The 25,384-nt window shown below is 49.1% G+C and overlaps 1 protein-coding gene across 3 annotated transcripts in view; it reads left to right on the forward strand.

Moving 5' to 3' along the window:
• atp9b (ATPase phospholipid transporting 9B) overlaps positions 1-24,626 on the forward strand; it is a 48,695-nt gene extending 24,069 nt beyond the window's left edge. For all 3 annotated transcript variants that reach the window (XM_079748883.1, XM_079748884.1, XM_079748885.1), the window contains exons 13-29: positions 1,014-1,156; positions 2,661-2,773; positions 4,666-4,917; positions 10,190-10,351; positions 10,906-10,998; positions 12,612-12,695; positions 13,217-13,387; positions 13,767-13,865; positions 14,366-14,455; positions 15,010-15,154; positions 16,321-16,385; positions 17,186-17,341; positions 17,959-18,023; positions 18,757-18,865; positions 19,015-19,072; positions 21,334-21,537; positions 22,617-24,626. In XM_079748883.1, coding sequence (XP_079605009.1) covers positions 1,014-1,156; positions 2,661-2,773; positions 4,666-4,917; positions 10,190-10,351; positions 10,906-10,998; positions 12,612-12,695; positions 13,217-13,387; positions 13,767-13,865; positions 14,366-14,455; positions 15,010-15,154; positions 16,321-16,385; positions 17,186-17,341; positions 17,959-18,023; positions 18,757-18,865; positions 19,015-19,072; positions 21,334-21,537; positions 22,617-22,753 — 2,146 coding nt within the window. In that variant the 3' untranslated portion in view covers positions 22,754-24,626. The remainder of the gene's footprint in view (positions 1-1,013; positions 1,157-2,660; positions 2,774-4,665; positions 4,918-10,189; positions 10,352-10,905; positions 10,999-12,611; positions 12,696-13,216; positions 13,388-13,766; positions 13,866-14,365; positions 14,456-15,009; positions 15,155-16,320; positions 16,386-17,185; positions 17,342-17,958; positions 18,024-18,756; positions 18,866-19,014; positions 19,073-21,333; positions 21,538-22,616) is intronic.
• The last annotated feature ends 758 nt before the right edge of the window (positions 24,627-25,384 follow it).

Raw genomic sequence — 25,384 nt, forward strand, 5'->3', positions numbered from 1 at the left:
TCTGTCTGTCTGTCTGTCTGTCTGTCTGTCTGTCTGTCTGTCTGTCTGTCTGTCTGTCTGTCTGTCTTTCTGTCTGTCTGTCTGTCTGTCTGTCTGTCTGTCTGTCTGTCTGTCTGTCTGTCTGTCTGTCTGTCTGTCTGTCTGTCTGTCTGTCTGTCTGTCTGTCTGTCTGTCTGTCTGTCTGTCTGTCTGTCTGTCTGTCTGTCTGTCTGTCTGTCTGTGTCTCTCTCTCTCTCTCTCTCTCTCTCTCTCTCTCTCTCTCTCTCTGGCATTATTAGCTGTCTGTCTGTCACCCTGTCTCTTTGTCCGTCTCTCTGCGGTCTGTCAGTCTGTCTTCCATCTGTCGGTCTCTCTGTCTTGGGTCTGTCAGTCTGTCTTCCATCTGTCGGTCTCTCTGAATGCTGTCTGTCAGTCTGTCTTCCTTCTGTTGGTCTCTCTGTCTTGGGTCTGTCAGTCTGTCTTCCATCTGTCGGTCTCTCTGACTGCTGTCTGTCAGTCTGTCTTCCATCTTTCGGTCTCTCTGTCTTGGGTCAGTAAGTGTCTTCCATCTGTCTGTCTCTCTGTTTGGGGTCTGTCAGTCTGTCTTACATCGGTCTCTCTGTCTTGGGTCTGTAAGTGTCTTCCATCTGTTGGTCTCTCTGTCTTTGGTCTATCAGTCTGTCTTCCATCGGTCTGTCTGTTTGGGGTCTGTCAGTCTGTCTTCCATCGGTCTGTCTGTTTGGGGTCTGTCAGTCTGCCTTCCATCTGTCTGTCTCTCTGTTTGGGGTCTGTCAGTCTGCCTTCCATCTGTCTGTCTCTCTGTTTAGGGTCTGTCAGTCTGCCTTACATCTGTCTGTCTGTTTGGGGTCTGTCAGTCTGCCTTCCATCCCTTTGTCTCTCTGTCTTGGGTCTTTGTCAGTCCTAATCCAACACTATAGTTAAACTCTTCCCACGTAACATGCATGCATGCGTACATAAACGAAGGTAAACAAAATGGCGGTTCTCTGACTGTGTCTGGTTCCCCCGGTCCCCAGCCTGCGGGTCAACCTGGACATGGGCAAGTCGGCCTACGCCTGGATGATCATGAAGGACGAGAACATCCCGGGCACGGTGGTCCGGACCAGCACCATCCCCGAGGAGCTGGGGCGGCTGGTCTACCTGCTCACCGACAAGACAGGTACTGGTGTCACTGGGAACACTGGGAACACTGGTCAGGGGCGGGGCCTTCAGGCACAGGGAGGGGCTAGGGACGGCCGGTCTACCTGCTCACCGACAAGACGGGTACCGGTGTCACTGGGAACACTGGTCAGGGGCGGGGCCTTCAGGGAGGGGCTAGGGGCGGCCTACTCTGCTGGAGGTCTGCAGGTGGACTGCAGTATAGGGGGTCTCAGACCCAGGGGGGTAGTTTGAACACACTGGCCTATACACCTTAAGAATAGGTGGGCCTGTGACATGTTGTGGGATTTGTGTCCTGAAACTGGTTCCTGATATAGTTGGTAGTATTCAAGATATCATTTATTATCGATTCATTGTTCCCTGTGACGCAATTCCTTGCTCGATTTTCAATTACAATTTCCTCTCGTCAGATTTTTTTGGAGTATCTTATTGATAGTTTGACAGCAGTTCATGAAAAATGCAAATTAGTAATATCCTGGTAATGACATACTTAATAAATCATGCCCGAAAACTTTGAGATGATTTAATTTCTGGTTGTGACGGTGGTGTATTGTACTTGTTAGTCACTTTGGATGAAAGCGTCTTCTGAATGCCCTCAACGTAAACGTAGACTACACCTCCATTCAACAGCATGAACCGCATTATAAACCCTTCAAAGCTGACTTTGTGTACAAAGGCCGACCCAACCCTCCCCCCCAGCATCAAGCTCCACCTCCACGCCATTCCTCCCAGCCCTACTGCCTGTAAAACAAATGGGTGTTTGTTGCTGATGGCGACATCGTATAAGAATGATAGAGTCTCATAGAGGAGCAAGGCGTTCCTACTCCCTCGCTCTCCATCCCCAAACTATCTAGGTAGGAATAGATTAGCCTGGCCAGCTATTTATCCCCGTTGATAGTTAACGCAGACGGAAAGAGGACCAGGAACAATCAATCCCCTTGGATTGGATAACCCTGTGGCTGTAGTGTTATTGGAAGGTGGGTGCGGCCCTAATCAGGTTTAGGCTCTATCAATATGCATTCTGGCAACAGGCATCCATTAAACCGGCCCATTGACCCCGTTTTCTTGTTGATTTCCCGCTCTTGGTTTTTTATCGGGCAGTTTGCGAACTCTGAACGCAGAGTGTCTTTAGTATGACTTTTTTGTGGCTGTGCTCAGGTTCGTTAAGTTAGCGAGCAGACGAGTAATGAGGTTAGTGGGTAGGGTGGAGACCTGGTGCACCGTACTGTGCGTGTGTGTGCGCAGGGCAAGGTCGTCTTAGGGTTAGATGCTAATAACACCGCCACATCTTTCGGACATTAGACACGTTCTTATACGTGAGACAAATTCTGATCAGACAATCGACCCGTAGTCAAACGTTCAGTCAAATTAATCCGTGATCCATCAAAGAAAGCATCTGTCTAACTGATAAATACTTTATAAAATTAATAAATAATAATAATTATATTAATGTGCATCATTTTTGTAAACCCTAACCCTCAAATGTCTCTGATCTGATTCCGCAGGCACCCTGACCCAGAACGAGATGATCTTCAAGCGTCTCCACCTGGGGACGGTGTCCTACGGGACGGACACCATGGACGAGATCCAGAGCCACATCATCCAGTCCTACGCCCAGGTACATTGGTCCCCGCCTGGGAGACACTGAACGCCCCCATGGCAACTGGGGGTCAGGGGGATACAACTCTCTGCTGCTTCATGCTAAAGGACAGTCACTTCTTTGCTTACGCTCTTGAAAGTTTGTTGTTTTTATCCTCATCCTAAACGGAAGTTGAGATAAAATCGAGCTTCACAGCTTCACAGCAGAGGTCTTGCGTTGCGGCATGTGGTTCTGGAGGTAGAGCAGGTTGGTTGGTAACGGGAGGTCACAAGTTCGATCCCCGGCTGTGTCGGGGAGGTGTCCTTGAGCAAGACACCTCACCCTGACTGCTCCCGATGAGCTGGCTCTCGCCTTGCGTGGCTGACTCTGTCGTCGGTGTGTGAATGTGTGCATGAATGGGTGAATGTTAAGCAATATTCTAAAGCGCTTGAGTGGCCACTGGTTAAAAAAGCGATGTGTAAAATGCAGTCCATTTAACAGTTACAGATCATGGGTTGGATTTTTACGGATGCTGGTTTAACAGAAGATGAGTAGATATTGTTCCTAATGTATGAAAAGCCAAGCCTTCCCCCTTCCAACTGAGTGACATTTCCTATATTTAACCACGGGGGACAGCATCTTAAAGGAGAAGAGGGTCAATATTGTTCGTTTCAGTGCGTCCCTGAATGACTCTGTTACTGTAGGCCAGTGTTGTTCCTCTCTGAGCGTGAGGCTCTGAAAGGCCTGACAGGGCCATATTGTTCACACTCCAGGCGACTCTAAACATCTGGTGCGAGCCGGGAGACCGGCTGCCAGGCGTTCCTGTTTGGAGCTTCAGCTGATGAAAAATTACCAGCTTCGTTTTTTTTTTAGCTAAAGCTAAGGCAGCTCAACTGCAGCTTCTCATATTTTGAACTACTAACTAACTGAAATAAGGCTGCTACAGTCTAGTAAATGAATACAAAATTATGACAAGAAAAGAAAAATACTAGATGAAGGTATAAATATATAATAAATGTATACATAAAAATACAAAATTAAAACAAATAACCCCTGTGATCAAAAAATGCGGATTCAACTGTATATAATTTTTTATTTAATCTACAAATAAAGAAACATGTCTTTCTTTGTAGACAATCAGCTCTCCTCATCACCCTCCTCACCCTCCTCATCGTCAGCGTAGGAGTTCTCTGGTCTCCGCCCCCTCACAGGAAGTAGCGACGGCGTCTTAATGACACGTCTGAGATCACGCCTGAGCCGCCAAACCACATGATGCCCCGTCACAGCCAGCTGGCGTTCCGCGGCTTGCGCTCGCTGGGGGGGGGGGGATCTCGGCCTGGTGGCGCCCAGTGTGAGCCCCCCACTCAGCTGAAAGGAGGGGCGTTGTCAGAGTGGGGACTGGGGGGCCGCTGGGGGTTAGAGAGGCCCCCTGTTGAGATGTGATGTGATGGTTATGGGAGGGGGGATGCTCTCTGTGTGTCACTTTGGTTGATGGGGGGGGGGGGGGTGTCAGTGTGTTGGGGTTCTGATTTTGTAATCTGGTGATCTAAGATGGATCCTCTTGTTAGGAATTAAGCAGAAATGTTAAGGAATTATGGTTTTCCGGAGACTGTCGCTAAAGACTATGGCGTGTGTACGAGATTGTGACACTCTCCTTGGTGATAAGACCCTGTCGGTCGAACCACTTTATCCATATTCAATAGCTCACGCCAACTCCATTCACGCTAACTAGGCGCACGCTAACTACTCTCACGCTAACTATAATCAGGCTAACTATATTCATGCAAAAGATCGGACAGAATATGTAAAGGTCAACTATTTCCCCGTTGGCTATGTATCACATCAGCGTGGTCGCATTACCTTATATATGCTAACCTGTCTACGCTAACCAGGTTCCCGCTAAACAATCCCCCGCTGTGCTGTCACCACAGGTGGTCCCCCAGCCGGCCAACGGCGTGGCGGGCGGCGCCACCCCGTCCAGGAAGTCCACCGCGGCGGCCCCCAAGGTCCGCAAGAGCGTGGCGAGCCGCATCCACGAGGCGGTGAAGGCCATCGCGCTGTGCCACAACGTCACGCCCGTGTACGAGGCCGGCGCCGGGGCCGGCGGCGAGACGGAGGCCGCGGAGGCCGAGCAGGACTTCAACGACTACAGCCGCACCTACCAGGCCTCCAGCCCCGACGAGGTAGTTATGATGATACAGTGAAGGGGCGCCTTCCTCGGGCACTCAAGGACACCGCACCAAAGTCATCAGAGGTCCCGTGACATGCCACCAGGTGTGAGTGTGATCAGCATGGGACCTTTAAAAAGAAGCAACAATAAGATAAAGAAAAGATAATAAGACTAGTAAGAGACAATAGCAATTGGCTTCAGATGGAATGGGCAGTTTTAAACAGATGTGTTTTGAGTTGTGATCTGAAACGGGGGAATGAGTCGATTGTTTCTGAGTTGGGGTGGTGATGAATTCCAGGACTCTTTGGGAGAGCACTCGTTGCTAAGCGATACCGACTGGTTCCCGGAGTTCCTTGTGAAGCCAGTGCTCGGGGCGGCATGCAGCTCAGGAGGGTAGAGCGGGTTGGCTGGTAACCGGAAGGTTGCTGGTACGATCCCAGGCTCCTCCTAGCTACCCTAACTGCTCCCGACGAGCTGGCTGTCGCCTGGCATGGTTGACACCGCCGTCAGTGTGTGAATGTGTGCATGAATAGGTGATGTTAAGCAAAATTGTAAAGCCCTTTGAGTGGCCACTGGTTTGCAAACTGCTTTATGTGTGCATTCCATTTACCATTGCTTGAGTTTATTAGCAGTTTAAACTGCTCCCTGTGAATTCATCTCTTTGACCCCTATAGAAGACTCTAGACCTGCAATGCCTGGCGGTGGCTTGGGTTTTTTCTCCACCGCTGGTTTCCTTCCTGGTGATCCTCTAAACCAACTTGTTTATAATGACAAACGGGTTCATAATGGGCCTTATTCACCTCGTGACTTCCTCGGTTCCATCTTGGTGTTGAACCAAACCTCCAACAAACTGCCAAGTGTTTAAAACCCAAGATGGCCGTTAGGTGATGTTCTGAGCTAATGGCTACACCCATGGCGTTATGGGAAAGAAAGAGAAGAATAAGATGAAGGAGAGACTCAATGATTATTGAGTACATGGAGCTAAGGGGGGGTTGTTGGTTTGTCGATAAGGAATGTCAGTGCTCTTTTTCCGTTAAAAGAGCTGTTCAATATGTATTGAAGGAAAGATCATTGTCCCGCTGTTTGATTTGTCCGTGAAATCTTCTTTTTTTCGTGTTAGGACATGACACAAATCAAGTCTATGTAAAGTGCTTTTTTCCTACTTAATCTAACCCCGTCAATCTGTTCCCGAAGACGTCTTTAACGGCTCAAATCACGAGTTCGGCTTTCACCGAGAATAATATAGAGTGATTTTATTGAGTTTGACGTAACGAGATGTGGCGTTTTTCCACGGCTTACCGTGGCGGTCCCAGCGCAGATAAAAATGGTAGCCCAACTGAAATCTCGTATTTCAATGGTAGCCCCCCCCCCCCCACACACACACACTCTCCAACCCTCCCTTCTCCAGATTGATGTGTACGTTTATTTATTTTCCTGCACGATCCACTCTATCTTTTCCCCCTTCTTTGTCTACCACCGTTGGGAGTGATCAATATTTAATTTTCTCTAAGAGACGATGAGTGAGTGGGTGTGGGGCGATATCTATCGGCCCGTCCTCTCCACCTCTCTCTGTCCACTCTTTGTTCTCTGGCTGTCGTTTTATGTACCTGTTCGGGGCCCCAGACCGGGGTTCATTGTGTGTGCCTGTGTGCGTGCCTGTTTTATTTCTGTGTTCCAGATAACATCAGAGCGGGTCATACAGGTGACTCGCACCTGAGACACCTCTCACTCACTCTTTCTCTTTATCTCTCACTCTCTTATGATCTCTCTGTCAACGTCTCTTCTCTCAACTCTTCTCCCCCCTTGTCCTCTCTGCCCACCATCCCTTCCTTCCCCCTCTCTCCCTCTTTTCTCCCGATCTCTCCCTCTTCCCTTCCGTTTCCTCTTCCCTCCCTCTCTCTCCCCGCAATACCTCCCTCTCTCCCCTCTCTCTCTTCCTATTCCCTCTCTCCCGCTACCTCTCTCCACCCCACTCTTCTGCTTGACTCCTCTTCCCTGAGGCAGATTTCCTGACTCTGGGGTATGCCTCCGCCGTCGTCACGGCGATGAAAAGCCCCCCCCCTTCCCCCCCTGGAGGTCAGACGAGGGGGTCAAAAGTCGTACTTAGAACAAGAGCCTCCATTTGACCTCTGACCCTGAGCGATGAGCAGGCCGGTGACCGTGGCCTTTAATGACCGCAGGGGGCCGTTAACGACCTGCTTATCTTTTTCAATTGGTGTTAATTGGACGGCTGCACTGAGGGAAGACTGCAGTGTGAGGGAACGATCTGAATATATGATCGATTGGTAATCGATCATATGGCTTCCTTTGGTTTTGAGGGAAAAAGTGTAAATGTAAACACTATTTAAAGCCATTTATGAAGCATTACTTGTCGTTTTTGTGTAAATTATCTTCACATCCTGACAGTAATCAATAAAGCAAAAGTTGGGACAAAAACTAAAAGAAACAACAGTAATCTGAGTCTGTTGCAGGCCTGTAATAAGCCTGTCAAATCATTACAGTCGGCCCGACTGAAATTATTGGATGGCTCACCTGTCCGTTTGCCTACTTACGTGGCAGACGTATTGCTAAAGCTAGCGAGCTAGTCACTGGAGGGCTTGGTTTCTTTGGTTGGATGCTTTCAAAATCTATCTAAACTGGTTCCTCCACCAACTTTACCCTAGATTTAAGCATCTGCCAGAATGTGAAAATTTTCACTGGTAACCTAAATATCTCTTGCAATCGATATAAAATCTATCGCTAAGGCTGTTGTAACCTAGGCAACAATGCAAAGCAAACAAATCATCGCTCTGAGGGCCACATCCAGCAGTACGGTCATCAACATGAGGAGGGGGAATTGAACTCTGAATGGGTGTTGATCCGGCGTGGGGACGTGGAACAGGAGAGGGTTTGTAGATCCACCCGCCGGGGAGATATACACTCTGCTGCCCGGGAACACTGGGGGGACGCCGGCGGATTGATGGCGTGTGTTGTTTAAACCAATCTGGTGTTGTCGTAAAGCTGTCACACATCGTCTCCTCTCCCTCTCCCTCTCTCTCTCTCTCTCTCTGTCTCTCTCTCTCTCTCTCTCTCTCTATTCCTTTCTCTCTATTCTTTTCACACTCTCTCTCTCTCTCTCTCTCTTCCTTTCTCTCTCTCTATTCTTTTTACACTCTCTCTCACTCTCTCTCTCTCTCTCTCTCTATTCTTTTCTCTCTCTCTATTCCTTTCACAATCTCTCTCACTCTCGCTCTCTCTCTCTCTCTGTCTCTCTCTGTCTCTCTCTCTCCTCTTCTCTTCTCTCTCTCTGTCTCTCGCTTTCTTCTCTTCTCTCTACCCTTCTCTCTCTCTCTCTGCATCTCTGTGTCTCTCCCAGCATGGCGTGTGTAACCCACAGCTCGTATCGGGGTTGACAAGGTTTTAAATAGCTCCCATGAAACTGATGAGGGAGATTGAGGGGCTCTGTTTCAGATCCTGTCTGTGTGTGTGTGTGTGTGTGTGTTCCTGTGTGTGTGTGTTCATGTGTGCGCAGGCAGGTTTTCATGAGCGTGTGTGTGTTTGGTTTGTGTTCTCGTGTGCTACCACCCATGATGCTGTGGGTGTGTTTTGTGTTCCAATGTGTGTGTGTGTTTGTATTCCAATGTGTGTGTGTGTGTGTGTGTGTGTGTGTGTTTGTATTCTTGTGCACGTGTCGGCCCCGCGTTCTACATGCGCACCCTCCCTCCCTTCCCACTTGTGTGTGTGTGTGTGTGTGTGTGTGTTTGTATTCTTGTGCACGTGTCGGCCCCGCGTTCTACATGCGCACCCTCCCTCCCTTCCCACTTGTGTGTGTGTGTGTGTGTGTGTGTGTGTGTGTGTGTGTGTGTGTGTGTGTGTGTCCCCGCGTGCACGCGGGGATAACGACACACAGATGTGTGTTAAGTAAATACAGCCGATCCTTGTTGCCGGGGCGCAGGGAGCAGAGATGACAGGGTATTAACAGGAAGTTCCAATTTGTAGGTCGGGAGTATAATAACAACCTTTGAGCGAGCAAATTGAAAATGAAGCCATTGAGGAGCCGAGCGGCGCGCAGCTGAGGGCCCCGTCTCGGGGGGCCCACTCAGTTCCTGCTGAGGAGGTGAAGGGGGAGGAGCGGGAGGCGGGGGGGGGGGGGAGGGGGAGGGGGAGGGAGGGGGGGGGGAGCAAGAGGGGGAGGGAGGGAGGGAGGGAGGGAGCGTGCTCCTCCGCAGCTGAATGAAGGGGGAGGCCGGGGGCCCGCTCCGGGGAGCTCTCTCTCAGGGTCTCACGGCCTCACGCCGCCGCTCCGGCCAGGGCCCGCAACGCCCGCTTGTAGAGTTGTGTGTTTGTATTCTTGTGTGTTTGTATTCTCCTGTGTGTGTGTGTGTGTGTGTGTGTGTGTGTGTGTGTTTGTAGTCTTGTGTTTGTGTATCTCCTCGTGTGTTCTGTGTTCTTGTATGTGTTTGTATTCTTGTGTGTGTGTTTTTTTTTTTGTTGTGTGTGTTTGTTTGATTGTTTTCTTGTGTGTGCGTTTGAATTATTGTGTGTGTGTGGTTGTATTCTTTTGTGTGTGTGTGAGTGTGTGTGTGTGTGTTTGTATTCTTGTGTGTGTGTGTTTGTATTCTTCCGTGTGTGTGTGTTCTTGTGTGTGTGTGGGCGTCACGGTCGGGTCGTGGGTTGAAATGTTTAATTGTTCACATTCAGATTCAAACAGGGATTCATCGAGGACGAGGAATAGGATGGGGGTTGATATCCCCACTGTGTGTTTTTATTTATTTATTTCCTGTGTGGACGACAGTGTTGATCCGGCCGTGTTTTATTGATTTGACGTTCCACTGCAGTCGAACATCTGTTGATGAACAAAGACTGTTCTTCTACTTAACCTGGGCCTGCTTCTCTAGTGAGCCGCTCCATGTGACTCAGAACGACCAGACAATGACACCAGTTCCTGATGAATCCTGCCTCTTAAGATTGATATAGATAGGGTATTGTAACAGGGCTAGAAAGTAACGTTCCTCGTGTAACTTTTGACCCCAAACTACTGGGATTACTGGGAGCTGCTTGAGGAGATTAGAGGGCACCAGTGCGACTGATGTGTGTTTAAAGGATCAGAGGAGTGTTCAGGGGATATGAATGGACACGATATTGTCAATCCAAACTGGGCAACATCAGTGCTTTGACAATTGACAATATATATATTTTAAGTCATTATTCACTGCCTTTCTGCACCTCTGGTAAGACGCTAACTGCGTTTATTTGTCAACGACAATAAAGTTGACTCTAATGTAATGTGTGCGTGTGGCCCCCAGGTGGCGCTGGTGCGCTGGACGGACAGCGTGGGGCTGACCCTGGTGAACCGGGACCTGGCCTCCCTGCAGCTCAGGACCCCCTCCGGGCAGATCCTCACCTTCCACATCCTGCAGATCTTCCCCTTCACCTCCGAGAGCAAGAGGATGGGCATCATCGTCAGGGTGCGCCAATCACAGTGCTGCTCGCCCACGACCAATCACATCGCTGCTCGCCCACGACCACAGCTCAGAAATAACTGTTGGCCAGTTGACTGTCAACTGACTTTTTTTTTCGGTCAATGTTTCGGTAAATTTCCTTACTGACTGGATTTTATAGGTACAGACGTAAATAGATAAAACACTATATATATGTATTCCTATTTTTTATGGGTTGTATCCAAAGCGACTCATAAAGGATGCAGGTAGATTTAGTTAAGGAGCAGGTAGGGGTTAGGCATCGTGTTCAAGGATGACTAGAGGTAGGCTGAGGACAATCTAGATCCATTACAGAACATTCTGAACACCCTACCGACTAGGGTATCATCTACTTAAAATAAGGCTTACACACACACACACACACACACTCATACACACACACACACACACACACACACACACACACAGACACAGACACGTGCGCACACACTCACACACATGTCTTTGAGTCCACTTGTAAAGATACACAACCTCTTTAAAACACACAGGTGTGCTCATGAATGTTATGTCTGTTGCAACAGGAGGAAGCAACAGGTGACATCACGTTCTACATGAAGGGGGCGGACGTTGCCATGGCGACCATCGTCCAGTACAACGACTGGTTGGACGAAGAAGTAAGTGATGCCCGAGTGCCGGACCCAGAAAACTTAAAATATTTAAAAAGATGACCCTAAATATGATCTTCAATAATGTCCAATTTAGTTTCCCTTCCTAAAGAAAATCACAATATCCAGTGTGGACCTTGCCTGGCTAACGCCAGACCTCATCTCAATCCACATTGAGATGAGGTCTGGGAACCACACATTCATTTTCTCGTATTTGAGGCGTGGTTCACGATTGCCCGGAGCCGTTATTGGGCGCTACGAATGTCTATCATATGAGTGTACGTAGCTCATAGCCAATCGTATCAATTATACCAGATGACGTATGTAGAGCGACGAGGAAGAAGACGATGGGTGTGTCGCATAGACGTCGTCATCGTCTTGCCGTCCCTCCCCGTTCTGTGATTGGTTCCCTATCTCAGGCGAAAATCGGATCCATGGAATCCAGGCTGCCTAGCAGCGCGAAATGAAACCGCGCGCAAGGCAGCCTGGGTATAGCCAGGCTAGTGTGGACCCAACTGACATTCTTGTAGTGCTCTTTAGCAAAGCACTGACAGCCATTTGGGGGTCACATCTTTCAAGTCAGAGGTTAGAAACCTCAAACTAGATCTACAACCTAGATCTAGGAAGCCGGGTTACCACAAAGACTGCTGATCATCACAGCGGTCCCAGATCAACACAAACCCCATGATCACCGCAACGCCATTAATGAGGACATCGTGATGTGACATCACCAGGCCACGCCCACATTGACTGATCTGGCGGTGCCTGCGTTCATCATAACTATATCGGCGTTATCGAGTCGCTGACCGCCCCTAGGGCCCTCTGGGAATTAATCAGTGACCTAGATGGGTCATTAACGGCGTGTCATATTCCTGTGTCTGACGGCCGCTAACGACTGCTGACTGTACCGTGTTCCACACGGCTGTCAATAACCAATCAGCACCTCTGACGCGCCCCATTGGTTTATCATATCAGATATAAACCGCCAGCCGTCCCCGGTGGTCTTATGGTGTCCTCTGAGCCGCAGCCCCCCCGGGGGAGGGTATCTGTGATCCCCCATCGATCGGCCAATCACAGCGATGTATGTCTGTTGTGCTTTTGTCTGCCAGCGCAACATATTAATTATTGAAGGGACCCCATTTTGGATTTGATGCATCGTCTTCGTGCTCCATGTTGTAGGATGAGCGTGGATTAGAATCAGGCGGATGACGCACTCGCTCACTCGCTCGCTCACTCACTCGCTCACTCGCTCTTTGTCAATGTATATCCCTCTTTCTCCACCTCTCTCTCTCTTTGACATGATTGTGACCGGTTGCTGGAACAACCGCCCTACAAGTTTATAATAATTTAAGACTCACTTTATGGGAGTTTTATATCAAGATGCATATTGAAAAGAGTTTAGAAAACCCTGATACTTTCCAATGGGGTTGGGGTGATTAGGGAGGAACAAGGAAAGGACACAATTTGGAGAACAAGCAAAGCTTGATCCTGGACGGCTGGGAAAGTTGTTATGTCAACAAGTGAAATCAAAAGATAATAAAAACCCTTTGTGATTGTTGGTGTCCCTCCTCTCCGTGTGTCCCTCTCTGCTTCCCTCCCCCTCCCTCCCCCTCCCGCCTCAGTGTGGGAACATGGCTAGGGAGGGTCTGAGGACTCTGGTGGTGGCCAAGAAGTCCCTATCGGAGGAGCAGTACCAGGACTTTGAGGTGAGTCATCACACTCCTCCCCCTCTCTCCTCCTCCTCTACCTCTTCCTCCTCTCTCCTCCCCCTCTCTCCCCCTCTCTTCCCCCTCTTCCTCCTCTCTCCTCCCCCTCTCTCCCCCTCTCTTCCCCCTCTTTCTCCTCTCTCCTCCTCCTCCCCCTCTCTCCTCCTCCTCCTCCTCCTCCTCCTCCTCCTCTTCCTCCTCTTTCCCCCTCTAGCTCTTCCTCCTCTCTCCCCCTCTACCTCTTCCTCCTCTCCCCCCTATACCTCTTCCTCCTCTCTCCTCCTCCTCCCCCTCTCTCCTCCTCCTCTACGTCCTCTCATCCTCTCTCCCCCTCTCTCTCCCTCCTCTCTCCTCCTCCTCTACCTCTTCCTCCTCTCTCCCCCTCTCTCCTCCTCCTCTACCTCTCCCTCCTCTCTCCTCCTCCTCCTCCCTTTGTCCCATATCCACGTCCACCCCGTCCTTCATCACACTCGCCGTCACAGCGTCGGACTGAACGGACTGGTTTCTCCCCCCTGCTCCAGAGCCGCTTCAACCAGGCCAAGCTGAGCGTCCACGACCGCAGCCTGAAGGTGGCGGCGGTGGTGGAGAGCCTTGAGCGGGAGCTGGAGCTGCTGTGTCTGACCGGCGTGGAGGACCAGCTGCAGGCTGACGTCCGGCCCACGCTGGAGCTGCTGCGCAACGCCGGCATCAAGGTCAGAGGTCGCGCCTGGGGAGGCGCAGGGTCAGAGGTCGCGTGCAAGGTCAGAGGTCGGAGGTCGCGTTGTGGAATGGACGTAGGGCCCGAGGTCAGGGGTTGCGATGAGGTTGGATGTAGGGTCCGAGGTCAGAGGTCAAGTCATAGAGCAGATATAGGGTAAGAGGTCAAGGCGTGGAACAGAGCTAGGGTCGGAGGTCATATCAGATATAGGGGCAGAGGGGGGTCGTGGATGAAATGTATCGCCAGTTGGCCCTCGCTGGTGGGGGGGTCTCCGTCTCTCAGGGCTCAAAAATTTGCAGATTATATTCGTATTTGTGTGTGTTTTGTATTTCATTCCTTAACCTTGTGATATTGTTTGCTGGTGTGGTGTCCAGATCTGGATGTTGACGGGGGACAAGCTGGAGACGGCCACCTGCATCGCCAAGAGCTCCCACCTGGTGGCGCGGAGCCAGGACATCCATGTCTTCAAACCGGTGGGTCTCAATCTGTCTCTGGGTCTCTGTCTCTGTCTCTGTGTCTCTGTGTCTGTCTCTGTCTCTGTCTCTGTCTCTGTGTCTCTGTGTCTGTCTCTGTCTCTGTCTCTGTCTCTGTGTCTCTGTCTCTTTCTCTGTGTCTCTGTCTCTGTCTCTCTGTGTCTCTGTCTCTGTGTCTCTGTCTCTGTCTCTCTGTCTCTCTGTCTCTCTGTCTCTGTCTCTGCCTCTGTCTTTTTTTGGTTTGTTTTGCAGGCTCAATCTCCTGCCTTTTCTCCCTCACCTTCTCCCTTTCTCTCCGTCTCTGTGCCTCTCTCTCTGTCTCTCCATCAGAGAGCATGTTTCTCTCTGTATGGGGGGGGTCTCTCCGTGTCTTTCCATCCCTGTTCTTGCTTGCTTTACATATCTGTGTCTCTGTATATTCTTTTGGCTAAACATAGCATGTGGCTAATGGGGTTATGGTAGCATCTCATGGCTAATCGTAGCGCGTGGCTCTCGAGCAGGTCTCCAGCCGAGGAGAGGCCCATCTGGAGCTCAACGCCTTCAGGAGGAAACACGACTGTGTCCTGGTCATCTCTGGAGACTCCTTGGAGGTACTGACTCTCTCTCTCTCATTCAGACGCTGCCTGACTCGCCCGCAGCCACTCAGCTGGGCTAAATAGGCAGAGAGCGGCTCTAGAAGGGAAATCAAAGGCCCGAGCTAATGCCGTCCTTGAGAGTTCAAGCAGACCCATGTGGGACCGGCATGGACAATATTCAATCTGGTTTTCGTTGGATAAATAAAATCCTCTTTTGATTTTGCTTATAATATGAATACGCTACTATTGTTTTCACTCAAACTTTGGATTTATTCTAATGGTAATTATCATGTCAATCTATTCATCAAATGAAGCTCCGAACTCGAATGCTTCGAAACTACTTCAGTAAAAAAAAAGAAATATATATATATATATATATATATATATATATAAACACAGTATATATGATTCAATATTTCATTACCCTGAATATGTCCTCCTCCATCTACGGGTCCACCTGCTCTTTCTTCCACCACACCCCTGGCCCCTCACTAAACCCTTACCCTTGTCTCTGTGCCGCCCCCCCCCCCCCCGACCCCTTCGCCCACGTGGCCCCTGGCCCCGCCCAGGTGTGCCTGCGCTACTACGAGCATGAGTTTGTGGAGCTGGCGTGCCAGTGTCCGGCCGTGGTGTGCTGTCGCTGCTCGCCCACCCAGAAGGCCCAGATCGTCACCCTGCTGAAGCAGCACACCTCCAACCGGACCTGCGCCATCGGTGAGCGCCCCCCCCCCCCCCCACAGGACGCTTCAAACCAGACCCGGTTCAGGCCTGACCCGGTAGCACAGGGCGGTCGAGTCCGTGGTGATTTATTGAAGCCTGTAATCCCAGTGTCAGTCTTGAAGGGCTTCTGGGATTTTAAAAGTGCCTCACATTTACACTCACTCACTCAAACACTCACACACACACATTAACACACTCACACACTCACTCACTCACTCACTCAAACATGCGTACACGCACTCACTCACTCGCCCTCTCTCACACACACACACACGCACGTACTCACTTTGACACCTTTTTATTTATTGAAGCCTGTAATCCCAGTTCCAGGCTCAAATGGCTTCTGGAAGCGTAGTGGGCAGTTGGTTTTGAGAGTTTGGGTATAAAAGTTTGTTTGAGTAGATAGAGGGGAATATCGTCTGAGCATAGTGATAGGTGAAAGGATTGTTTTCTTGCATGTTTTCATATTTATTAAGAATCACGCGTGTGATGTTATTATGTTGCAGTTCATGCCAACACTGCATTACTAGGGGCATTAGGGTGTTGCGACCACTGAGGTGTTTGACTCCCAGTAGAAAGGTTCTGGGTCCAATCCCGTTTGTATAAGGGCGTCTGCTAAATAACTAAATGGTAAAATAGGAGTAACAGGTCTGTTGGACCGTGGTGGAGGGTTTTACATGTTTGGGTTGGGGATTTGACTGTGGATCTAGTGGACATGCACTCCAAACACACAATGAGGGGGAGAGTGTCTCACACGCTCAAACACGCACACACACACTAACACACAGACTCAAACACACACAGATTCAAACACGCACTCACTCACTCTCACACACACTCATACTCACATACACTAATTCTCACACACACACACACACACACACACACACACACACACACACACACACACACACACACACACACACACACACACACACAGACACTCACACTAACTCACTCAAACACGAGCACACACACACTAACAAACTCACACTCTCTCTTTTTCTCACTCACACACTGGAGGCCACTGATGCAGCGTCCACATGTACTACTCAATGTGTCCACTAGATGGCAGTGAAAGCTCATGGGTCAGAAAGTGCCTCTGCTCTGCACGGTGTGTAGCCGGCTCTTGTCTGACGTTTGTGTGTGTTGCGGTTTAGGTGACGGGGGTAACGACGTCAGTATGATCCAGGCTGCAGACTGTGGTATCGGCATAGAGGGGAAGGTACGGCCCACACACTCACACACAACACACCTGTTGACCTCGCGACAGCATCGTCCCTGAGTGTTTTCTGTAAAAACATTGTATCTCTTTTTTTACAGTTTTATTTCGATTGTCATGTATTGAATGTATGTAGTGTTATTTGTTTTATTGCTATTGATATGTTATCATTATTACAAATGAACCACTTGTCACACTTGAAAGACCCTAATGCGAGTGTGTGTGTGTATGTCTCTTTGAGTGTGTGTCTGTATGTGTGTGTATCTCTTTGTGCGTGTGCGTGTGTGTCTCTGTGAGTGTGTGTGTGTCTGTGTGTGTGTGTGTATCTCTTTGTGCGTGTGTGTGACTGTGTGTGCGTGTGTGTCTGTATGTGTGTGTGTATCTCTTTGTGCGTGTGTGTGTGTGTCTCTTTGTGTGTGCGTGCGTGTCTGTATGTGTGTGTGTGTGTATCTCTTTGTGCGTGTGTGTGTGTATCTCTTTGTGCGTGTGTGTGTATCTCTTTGTGCGTGTGTGTGTGTATCTCTTTGTGCGTGTGTGTGTGTATCTCTTCGTGCCTGTGTGTGTGTGTGTATCTCTTTGTGCCTGTGTGTGTGTGTGTGTGTCTCTTTGTGCGTGTGTGTGTCTCTTTGCGTGCGTGTGTGTCTGTATGTATGTGTATGTGTATGTGTGTGTGTCTCTTTGCGTGCGTGTGTGTCTGTATATGTGTGTCTGTGTATGTGTGTGTGTCTCTTTGCGTGCGTGTGTGTCTGTATGTGTGTGTGTCTCTTTGCGTGCGTGTGTGTGTGTGTGCGTGCCCCCTGCAGGAGGGTAAGCAGGCGTCGCTGGCAGCAGACTTCTCCATCACGCAGTTCAAACACATCGGCCGGCTGCTCATGGTACATGGGCGGAACAGCTACAAGCGCTCCGCCGCCCTGGGCCAGTTCGTCATGCACCGCGGCATGATCATCTCCGCCATGCAGGTCGGCCCACGCACGCACGCACGCACGCACGCACGCACGCACGCACACGTGTGCACAAACACACGTGTAGCACTCACAGATACGTGTGAACTAGCACTCGCGCAAACGCAGCTCATGTACACACAAACACACGCTGACTCACGGAAATGCAACACACAAACACACAGGCTCAAAGGCTCACGCACACACACAGGCTCACGCACAGGCTCACGCACACACAGGCTCGCACACACGCACACACACACACACAGGCTCACGCACACACAGACTCACACACGGGCTCACACACGGGCTCACACACGGGCTCACAGAGACACGACCGGGCATGCATACACACAGACACACGCAAACACATTCACCTGGCAAAGACACACATTAACCTGGCACAGACGCATACCTGGCGCTTAAACACACACAGACACACACACACACACACTGTTTGTGTCGGTTTGAGCCAGGAGTTAATCACTATTTGCCGGTGTAATTTGATAAACAGTTGAAACTGTCAGTAAGAAGGATTATGATTGCTCTTTAAAAAAGAGTTTTAGTAATAATCTAATAATAATCAAAATTTGTGACCCCTTTATATTCTCTCTCTCTCTCTCTCTCTCTCTCAGGCGGTGTTCTCCTCTATCTTCTACTTTGCCTCTATCCCGTTGTACCAGGGCTTCCTCACGGTGGGGTACGTGTCTTCTCATACCTTAAACACCTTGTGTTGCACTGAGCTGCTGGGCTGACCTGCAGGCCAGGGTAGGGAAGCCCAGGGGCCACTCGCCAGGGGCCGTTCTCCAGGGGCCACTCGCCAGGGGCTGTTCTCTAGGGGCCGGTCGCTAGGGGCCGGTCGCAAGGGGCCAGTCGCTAGGGGCCAGTTGGCCAGGGGCCGTTCGCTAGGGGCCGTTCGCTAGGGGCCGGTCGCTAGGGGCCAGTCGCTAGGGGCCAGTTGGCCAGGGGCCGTTCTCTAGGGGCCGGTCACTAGGGGCCAGGGGCCGTTCTCTAGGGGCCGGTCGCTAGGGGCCGGTCGCTAGGGGCCAGTCGCTAGGGGCCAGTTGGTCAGGGGCCGTTCGCTAGGGGCCGTTCGCTAGGGGCCGGTCGCCAGGGGCCAGTCGTCAGGGGCCAGTCACCCAGGGGCCAGTCAACCCGGGGCCAGTCAACCCGGGGCCAGTCGCTAGGGGCCAGTCACCCCGGGGCCGGTCGCCAGCGGCCAGTCGCTAGCGGCCAGTCGCTAGGGGCCAGTCCCTAGGTGCCAGTCGCCCAGAGGCCAGTCGCTAGGGGTCAGTCGCCCGGGGCCACACAGGGGCCAGTCGCTAGGGGCCAGTCGCCCGGGGCCGGTCACTCAGGGGCCGGTCACTAGGGGCCAGTCGTCCGGGGGCCACTCCTACAGTATTGACCTCTGCATGGCGCTGTGCTCCCTGCAGATACTCCACCCTCTACACCATGTTCCCCGTGTTCTCCCTGGTGCTGGACCAGGACGTCCAGCCCGAGATGGCCCTGCTCTACCCCGAGCTCTACAAGGATCTGACCAAGGTAGGCCGGCCCCCAGGAGCCTCTTCAGAGCCTCCTCAGAACCCACTCATTACATAAGCCGGATCCCACCTAGAACGTATCTTATTTCATAACATGGGTTCAAGTGCGTCTTGAGATGTGAATTAAATGATTGGTTTCTCCTTTTCCAGGGCCGGTCGTTGTCCTTCAAGACGTTCCTCATTTGGGTGTTTATCAGTATTTATCAAGGTAAGAAGACGAGCGCATCACACCCACACACTGCTTATGAAGATATAAGATGGCCTCGCCTCTTAAACCTCCCATGCTGGTCCCAGTCCTGGTCCCCTTAAACCTCCCATGCTGGCCCCAGTCCTGGTCCACTTAAACCTCCCATACTGGCCCCGGTCCTGGTCCTCTTAAACCTCCCTTGCTGGTCCTAGTCCTGGTCCTCTTAAACCTCCCATGCTGGTCCCAGTTCTGGTCCTCTTAAACCTCCCTACTGGTCCCAGTCCTGGTCCTCTTAAACCTCCTTGCTGGTCCCAGTCCTGGTCCTCTTAAACCTCCTATGCTGGTCCCAGTCCTGGTCCTCTTAAACCTCCCATGCTGGTCCCAGTCCTGGTCCTCCTAAACCTCCATACTGGTCCCAGTCCTGGTCCTCTTAAACCTCCTATGCTGGTCCCAGTCCTGGTCCTCTTAAACCTCCTATGCTGGTCCCAGTCCTGGTCCTCTTAAACCTCCTTTGCTGGTCCCAGTCCTGGTCCTCTTAAACCTCCCATGTTGGTCCAAGTCCTGGTCCTCTTAAACCTCCATACTGGTCCCAGTCCTGGTCCTCTTAAACCTCCTATGCTGGTCCCAGTCCTGGTCCTCTTAAACCTCCCATGCTGGTCCCAGTCCTGGTCCTCTTAAACCTTCATTGCTGGTCCCAGTCCTGGTCCTCTTAAACCTCCCTTGCTGGCCCCAGTCCTGGTCCTCTTAAACCTCCCTTGCTGGTCCCGGACCTGGTCCTCTTAAACCTCCCTTGCTGGTCCCGGACCTGGTCCTCTTAAACCTCCCTTGCTGGTCCCGGACCTGGTTCTCAGTGGTGTCGGTTCCCAGCTGGCCGGACCCGGCTGTACTTCCGTGTGGTTCTTTTGTGTGCGTCCAGTAAGTGGATCTCTGTGTGCAGCGGCTAAGCCCCGCCGTGGGTGTGGAGGGCCGCGGTGCCCGCCTGCCTCCACTGTCCTCCACGCTGCTATTATTTAATTAAAGGATAATGTCAGCAGGCCCGGTGGAGGAAAGAGTAAAAAGATATCACAGCAAGGAGGGCCACACAGCCTGCTCGGTTGGAATACACCTGCAGTCATGTTTTGTGGTTTTTAAGTTTCTTTTTAAGATTTTTTTAAGACTCACATTTATTTATTTTTACCGTCCTTCGATGGTTCTTATTTTGTGTTCTCGCTACTCTTTGGTTTCACGTTCTCTAATTTCTTTACTGTTCAGTTTCACCTTTTTCTAATATCTTTACTGTTCTCATTTGTTTCTAACTGTTCTTTTGTAAACTGTTCTTGTCTTCACTGCTCTCTAACTCTTTCTTTCGTTCTTCTCTGTACTTTTCTCTTTATTTACTTTCTTAACTGATCTATCCTCACTGTTCCCGTTTTATTCACCAATATTTTCCTCACTACCCTCTTTACCTCTCTCTCTCTCTTTCTCTTTCTCTTTCTCTTTCTCTCTCTCTCTCTCTCTCTCTCTCTCTCTCTCTCTCTCTCTCTCTCTCTCTCTCTCTCTCTCTCAACCAACACACACTTAACCAGGCTAACTGACTGGGCTGCCCTGCGCCGCGGCTCCTCATGAAAAGCTAATTATCAGATCAGTTATAGGCCATTAAGCCCAGTTAGCGCCGTCGCTTCAGCGCTACAATAAGGGGGGGTATCGGAATACGTCGGCCAATGAGACGAGGCCGGGGGTCCGGCCGGGATAATTAGGGGGTTTGGGGCCCGCTGGAACACTGGAGCACATTGTGTGCATCTCCTCATAAATAATGTTATCTAATCAATGCTTATCTGTCGCTCTGGCTTTAATTCCTTGTTCCCAGGGCCCCACTCTGGTGCTTGAGGTTGAGCTGAGCTCGGCTGGTCTGGGTGTTTTTTTATCGGGGTCTGTAGAGGAGCCGAGGGTTTTAAACCATCAACCCTGGAGGCTAGGGGGGTTTTGTGTCTCTGGGGTGCCCTGATGGAGGTGCCGCTCTCTGTTCAGAGCTGTACTCAAGAGGGGGAAAACACAAAGAACAACAAACATTTACATCTAGAGGTTAGAATTAAAGACTGCTTTGAGTTCCTACATTGCAGTAAGTCTTCTGTATCCTATTCTTACTGTGAAATGTATATATTTTTATTTTTATATAATTCTCCAAGTTTTTGATCCGAGTGGACGATTTCAAATTCTGTTTATTATTTTTTCATGGCGTCTCATACATTAATAAACTCGACATCCATGCGTCCCTCTGACTCCACTGCCCGCGGCGCCCCCAGGTGGCGTCCTGATGTACGGCGCGCTGGTGCTGTTTGAGTCGGAGTTCCTCCACGTGGTGGCCATCTCCTTCACCGCGCTGATCCTGACGGAGCTGCTGATGGTGGCGCTCACCGTCCGCACCTGGCACTGGCTGATGGTGCTGGCCCAGGCGCTGAGCTTGCTCTTCTACGTGTGCTCCCTCTTCTTCCTCAACGAGTACTTCGGTAAGCTAGTCCGGCACACTGCACCTGCGTCACCCCGACAAAGGGCCTCTTCAAGGGCTCTGAGGACACGCCCACTTTGTGTGGCCACGCCCACTTTGCGTGGCCACGCCCACCTTAAGCCCCGGAGCTCACAGAACGCGACTTTCGCTTTGTATTTGTAGTGCGACATAAAAAGATTAATAGAATCGTGTTTTTTTTTTAATGGAGCAATACACTCATAATAACGTTTCCCCTAGCCGAAGCCATCGATCGTACACACCGTGTTTTTGTGTCAGTAAAGGATCTTTAAATGTTCCTGTGTTCTGTGTATAATGTGTTGTGTGTTTATTCTCCTGTTGTGTTTTGTGTTTATTCTCCTGTGCGTGTTTTGTTTATTCAGTTTTGTGTCTCTTCTCCTGTTTGGTTTATGTCGATTGAACTCTGCTTCACCGTTTTCCTCTGCTCTCTCCGTCCTTCTTGTAATCTCTTAGTTGCAATATCGCTCCTTCCTCTTCTTTTATTTACTCTTCCTCCCTTGTGATTTATTTTACTTTCTCAAATGTTCCTCTCCCTCCTTTACTCTTTGTCCTTTATTTGATCCCCCTCTCTCTCTTTCTGTCCATCTCTCTGTCCCTGACGTCTATCTGTCTCACCAACCCTTTATTTCCTCTTTTGTCTCCGTGTTGCTACGGCAACAGGCATTGGAAGGATATCCTTGGGAGCTTTCCTTGGTAGGTTTTTGCTCTCTGTCTGTCTCTCAACCTCTGTCTCTCTCTCTATTGCTCTCTCTGTCTCAGTCTCGCTCTCTCCCCTGCGTTGCTTGACGTTTTGTGTCTGTGTACGTTTAGTGTGTCATCAGTGTGTTTGTCCTGGGGGTCAAAGGGTCGTTTGACTTGTTGATACATGTCGTTCCATTGTGCCGTTATCCGTCATTTCCCGGTAGAAATTGAGAACTACTTAAAGCTATATTTTTTTGGTGTATTAGGAAATGCATGAATCATAGACACGATAATAGCATGACTTTTTTATAACACGATTCTCTACTTGTATGATTGTACACATTGGAAGTGCTTGTTTTAACGTGCGGCTGGTTCTTCCAGACCTGCCCTTCATGACCACGTGGGTGTTCGTGTGGAAAGTGTTGGCCATCACGCTGCTCAGCTGCCTGCCTCTCTACATCATCAAGTACCTCAAGCGCAAGTTCTCCCCGCCTAGCTACTCCAAGCTCTCCTCTTGATCGCTGCACATTCCGTCAGTGCGCCTCTTTGGAATTCGAAATTCCGGAATTCAGAATTTGCCGTCAGATTTTGGCCGGGGTTTCTTCATTCGTTTTTTTCTCGCTTGAGTCACTTTTTCGTCGTTTCTAGCAGCACCGATCAACCTCGATACTTCTGGAGTTAGAAGGGAAATATTCGAAACGGAAAAAAAGCTAAACGAGTCACATTCGCTGTTGTCGCACGGACTTGGGATTACTTGAAAAGACTGAAGCACACAAAGATTGTTTTTGTTTTGTTTGTCGTTTTAAAAAGATAAATTGTCAAGACGAGGGTGGCAGGCTGTGAAGGACCACTGATTTTTCGAAACACTGGGAAGGCCCCTCGGCTTCGCTTTGCCTTCTTCTATTGGACACTTTCTGTCCAATCAGCTCCAAGCATCATTTTATACTCGATACTCGAAGCATTACTTTGGGTGTACACCTTTTTTTTTTTTACATGTGGGGCCCTAAACATTTTTTTATGAATTTTTAGTACTGCAATTAATTCAGTGACTTCTCAAATCTGATGTGTTGATTTTCACACAGTATTCCAACTGTACAGTTGTGTGTTGACCAGATAGATTAAAACCTTTACAATGACAAAAGAAACCATTAGCAAAATAAGAATCGACTAAAAAACGATGCATTCCGCCATGTTCACTTGTAAACCAACGTTATTATTTTACTTTTCTCTTACTTTAGCCTCTCACTACTTTTACTATAGTATGAAAAAAACACTTGGCTATTAGATGATGCTGAATATTTTATTAATCGAATGTCCATCTAAAGATCAACATCAGTATTTCTAATCAAGAAGAAAGTGGACAAATTAAAGGTTGGATCTTGGTTTCAGAATGGGTTGTCATTACGTTGACAATCATGTTAGGTGTTTAAAAGGAGGGTAGGAAGTTAGTGGATCGTATTAGCTGGTTTTCAAAACAAAGCCATGCCTTTGCTTTAAAGTGATTCTTGCTGTTCTCCTTAATAATACAACATTTCATAAACATAATCTCAGTATAGTAAATGTGGTCGGGTGTTAAGCGAGCACAATTGTTCTCATACTATGGCCTTTTATTTATATTCCATGGTTCAATCTGTAGTCAGGATCAGACCACTCGCTATGTGCCTCATCAGTATGTTGATGTTTTACAAAGTCAATGTACACAAGCCAACTGTCTTGTCAATCTTCATCCACTTCACTTGTCTATCGGTCCAAACTGTTTCTCTTTGCATTCCTGCAATCTTTCCCACACACACGTTTGTCTGTGTGTTTTTGTGTGTGTGTGTGTGTGTGTGTGTGTGTGCGTGTGCTTGACAAACTGTATTCTGAATCCTGCTGTTGATGATTTCTTGATTATTTGAAATCTTTCTCACTGCTGCTCCTCCTCCAAAGGTTATCGCCAAGGTAACCATGTCCTGGGTTCTACGGGAATGAGTTTTATCATTCTCGGGTCTGTTTTCTCCCTGGATCCCGAATAAGTGTCTAGAACCGATGCGTTTTTTTTTAAGTCTTCAACGCACAGTGTTGGCGGAGCTACATTGGGTTGTTTGGTTGCTGTCATTTTTTTGTGGAGTTTCTGAAACTCCAACTGATCTAATTCCTGATTGTTATTTATTGGGTTTTAAATGTGTCAACCTCAACCCTTGAATTATATCTGCTCACCAAAGATGTGGAATGTCCGTTTGATGCAAATTGCATCCAGGGTTTCAATCTGTTTTTAAATGACTTCTCAAAGTGTTAATTTCAGTGTTTCTTTCTGTTGATGAATGGTGTTATACAAATGTCCCCTAATTGTGTACTTGCTCACCATATCTTCTAACCCTATGACCATTATTTATAATGTTATTATCGAGATGTTAGCAATAAAAAAAATACATTTAACAATATGTTTCGGTCTCCATTGTCGGTGTGTCCAAGGCGTATGCGTGGGGTTCCTCTTAAGGCCACAAGATGGCGATAGACTCAACCCTTAAAACGGGACAGGACGGTTGGACTGCCCTTGACATCCTTTTCTGTAGAAGGCAGAAGGTAAGTACCTTCGTAAGTCAGTTATTGTTTGAACAGTCTAGTGAAATGTATTATTATGTATTTTTGTCACAAACGCACAGTCATGGGGTCGACGTTTTTTGAATAATATTAGCCAACATTTCTTAATCAGGAAAAAAACGAACCCATACCATACCCAATATCAACAAGTCCCTCGATGTTGCTCTTTGTAGCATAATATCCAGTTGGAATGATGCATGGGACTTCATTATATATAATAATAATAATAATAAGTAATAATTCAAAAATGCTCTGCATTTAAAATGTATTCCCAACTGTCAATAGGGGGCGCAACGGTCTAAACGGTGGTGGACCTTTTAAATGCACAAACACCCGGCAATCGAATAAATATTTGAATGCAGTAGCCTACCTTCTCTTTGTTTATCCGAACAGTAGAGTTGTGCTTATTTTTTAAATCTCGCAAGATTGAACGCAACCACAAACTAATGAGTGAAGGAATAAATACATTGCCCATGCCATGAATCAAATCCACTGTGTGACCAGCCGCGAGACTAAAAATGTGTTATCAATTTCTCCCCGTCCGGAGCAGGAAGTGCATTGTGGGT

Source organism: Pollachius pollachius, assembly GCF_949987615.1.
Source record: "Pollachius pollachius genome assembly, chromosome: 13".
Taxonomy (NCBI): Eukaryota; Metazoa; Chordata; class Actinopteri; order Gadiformes; family Gadidae; genus Pollachius; species Pollachius pollachius.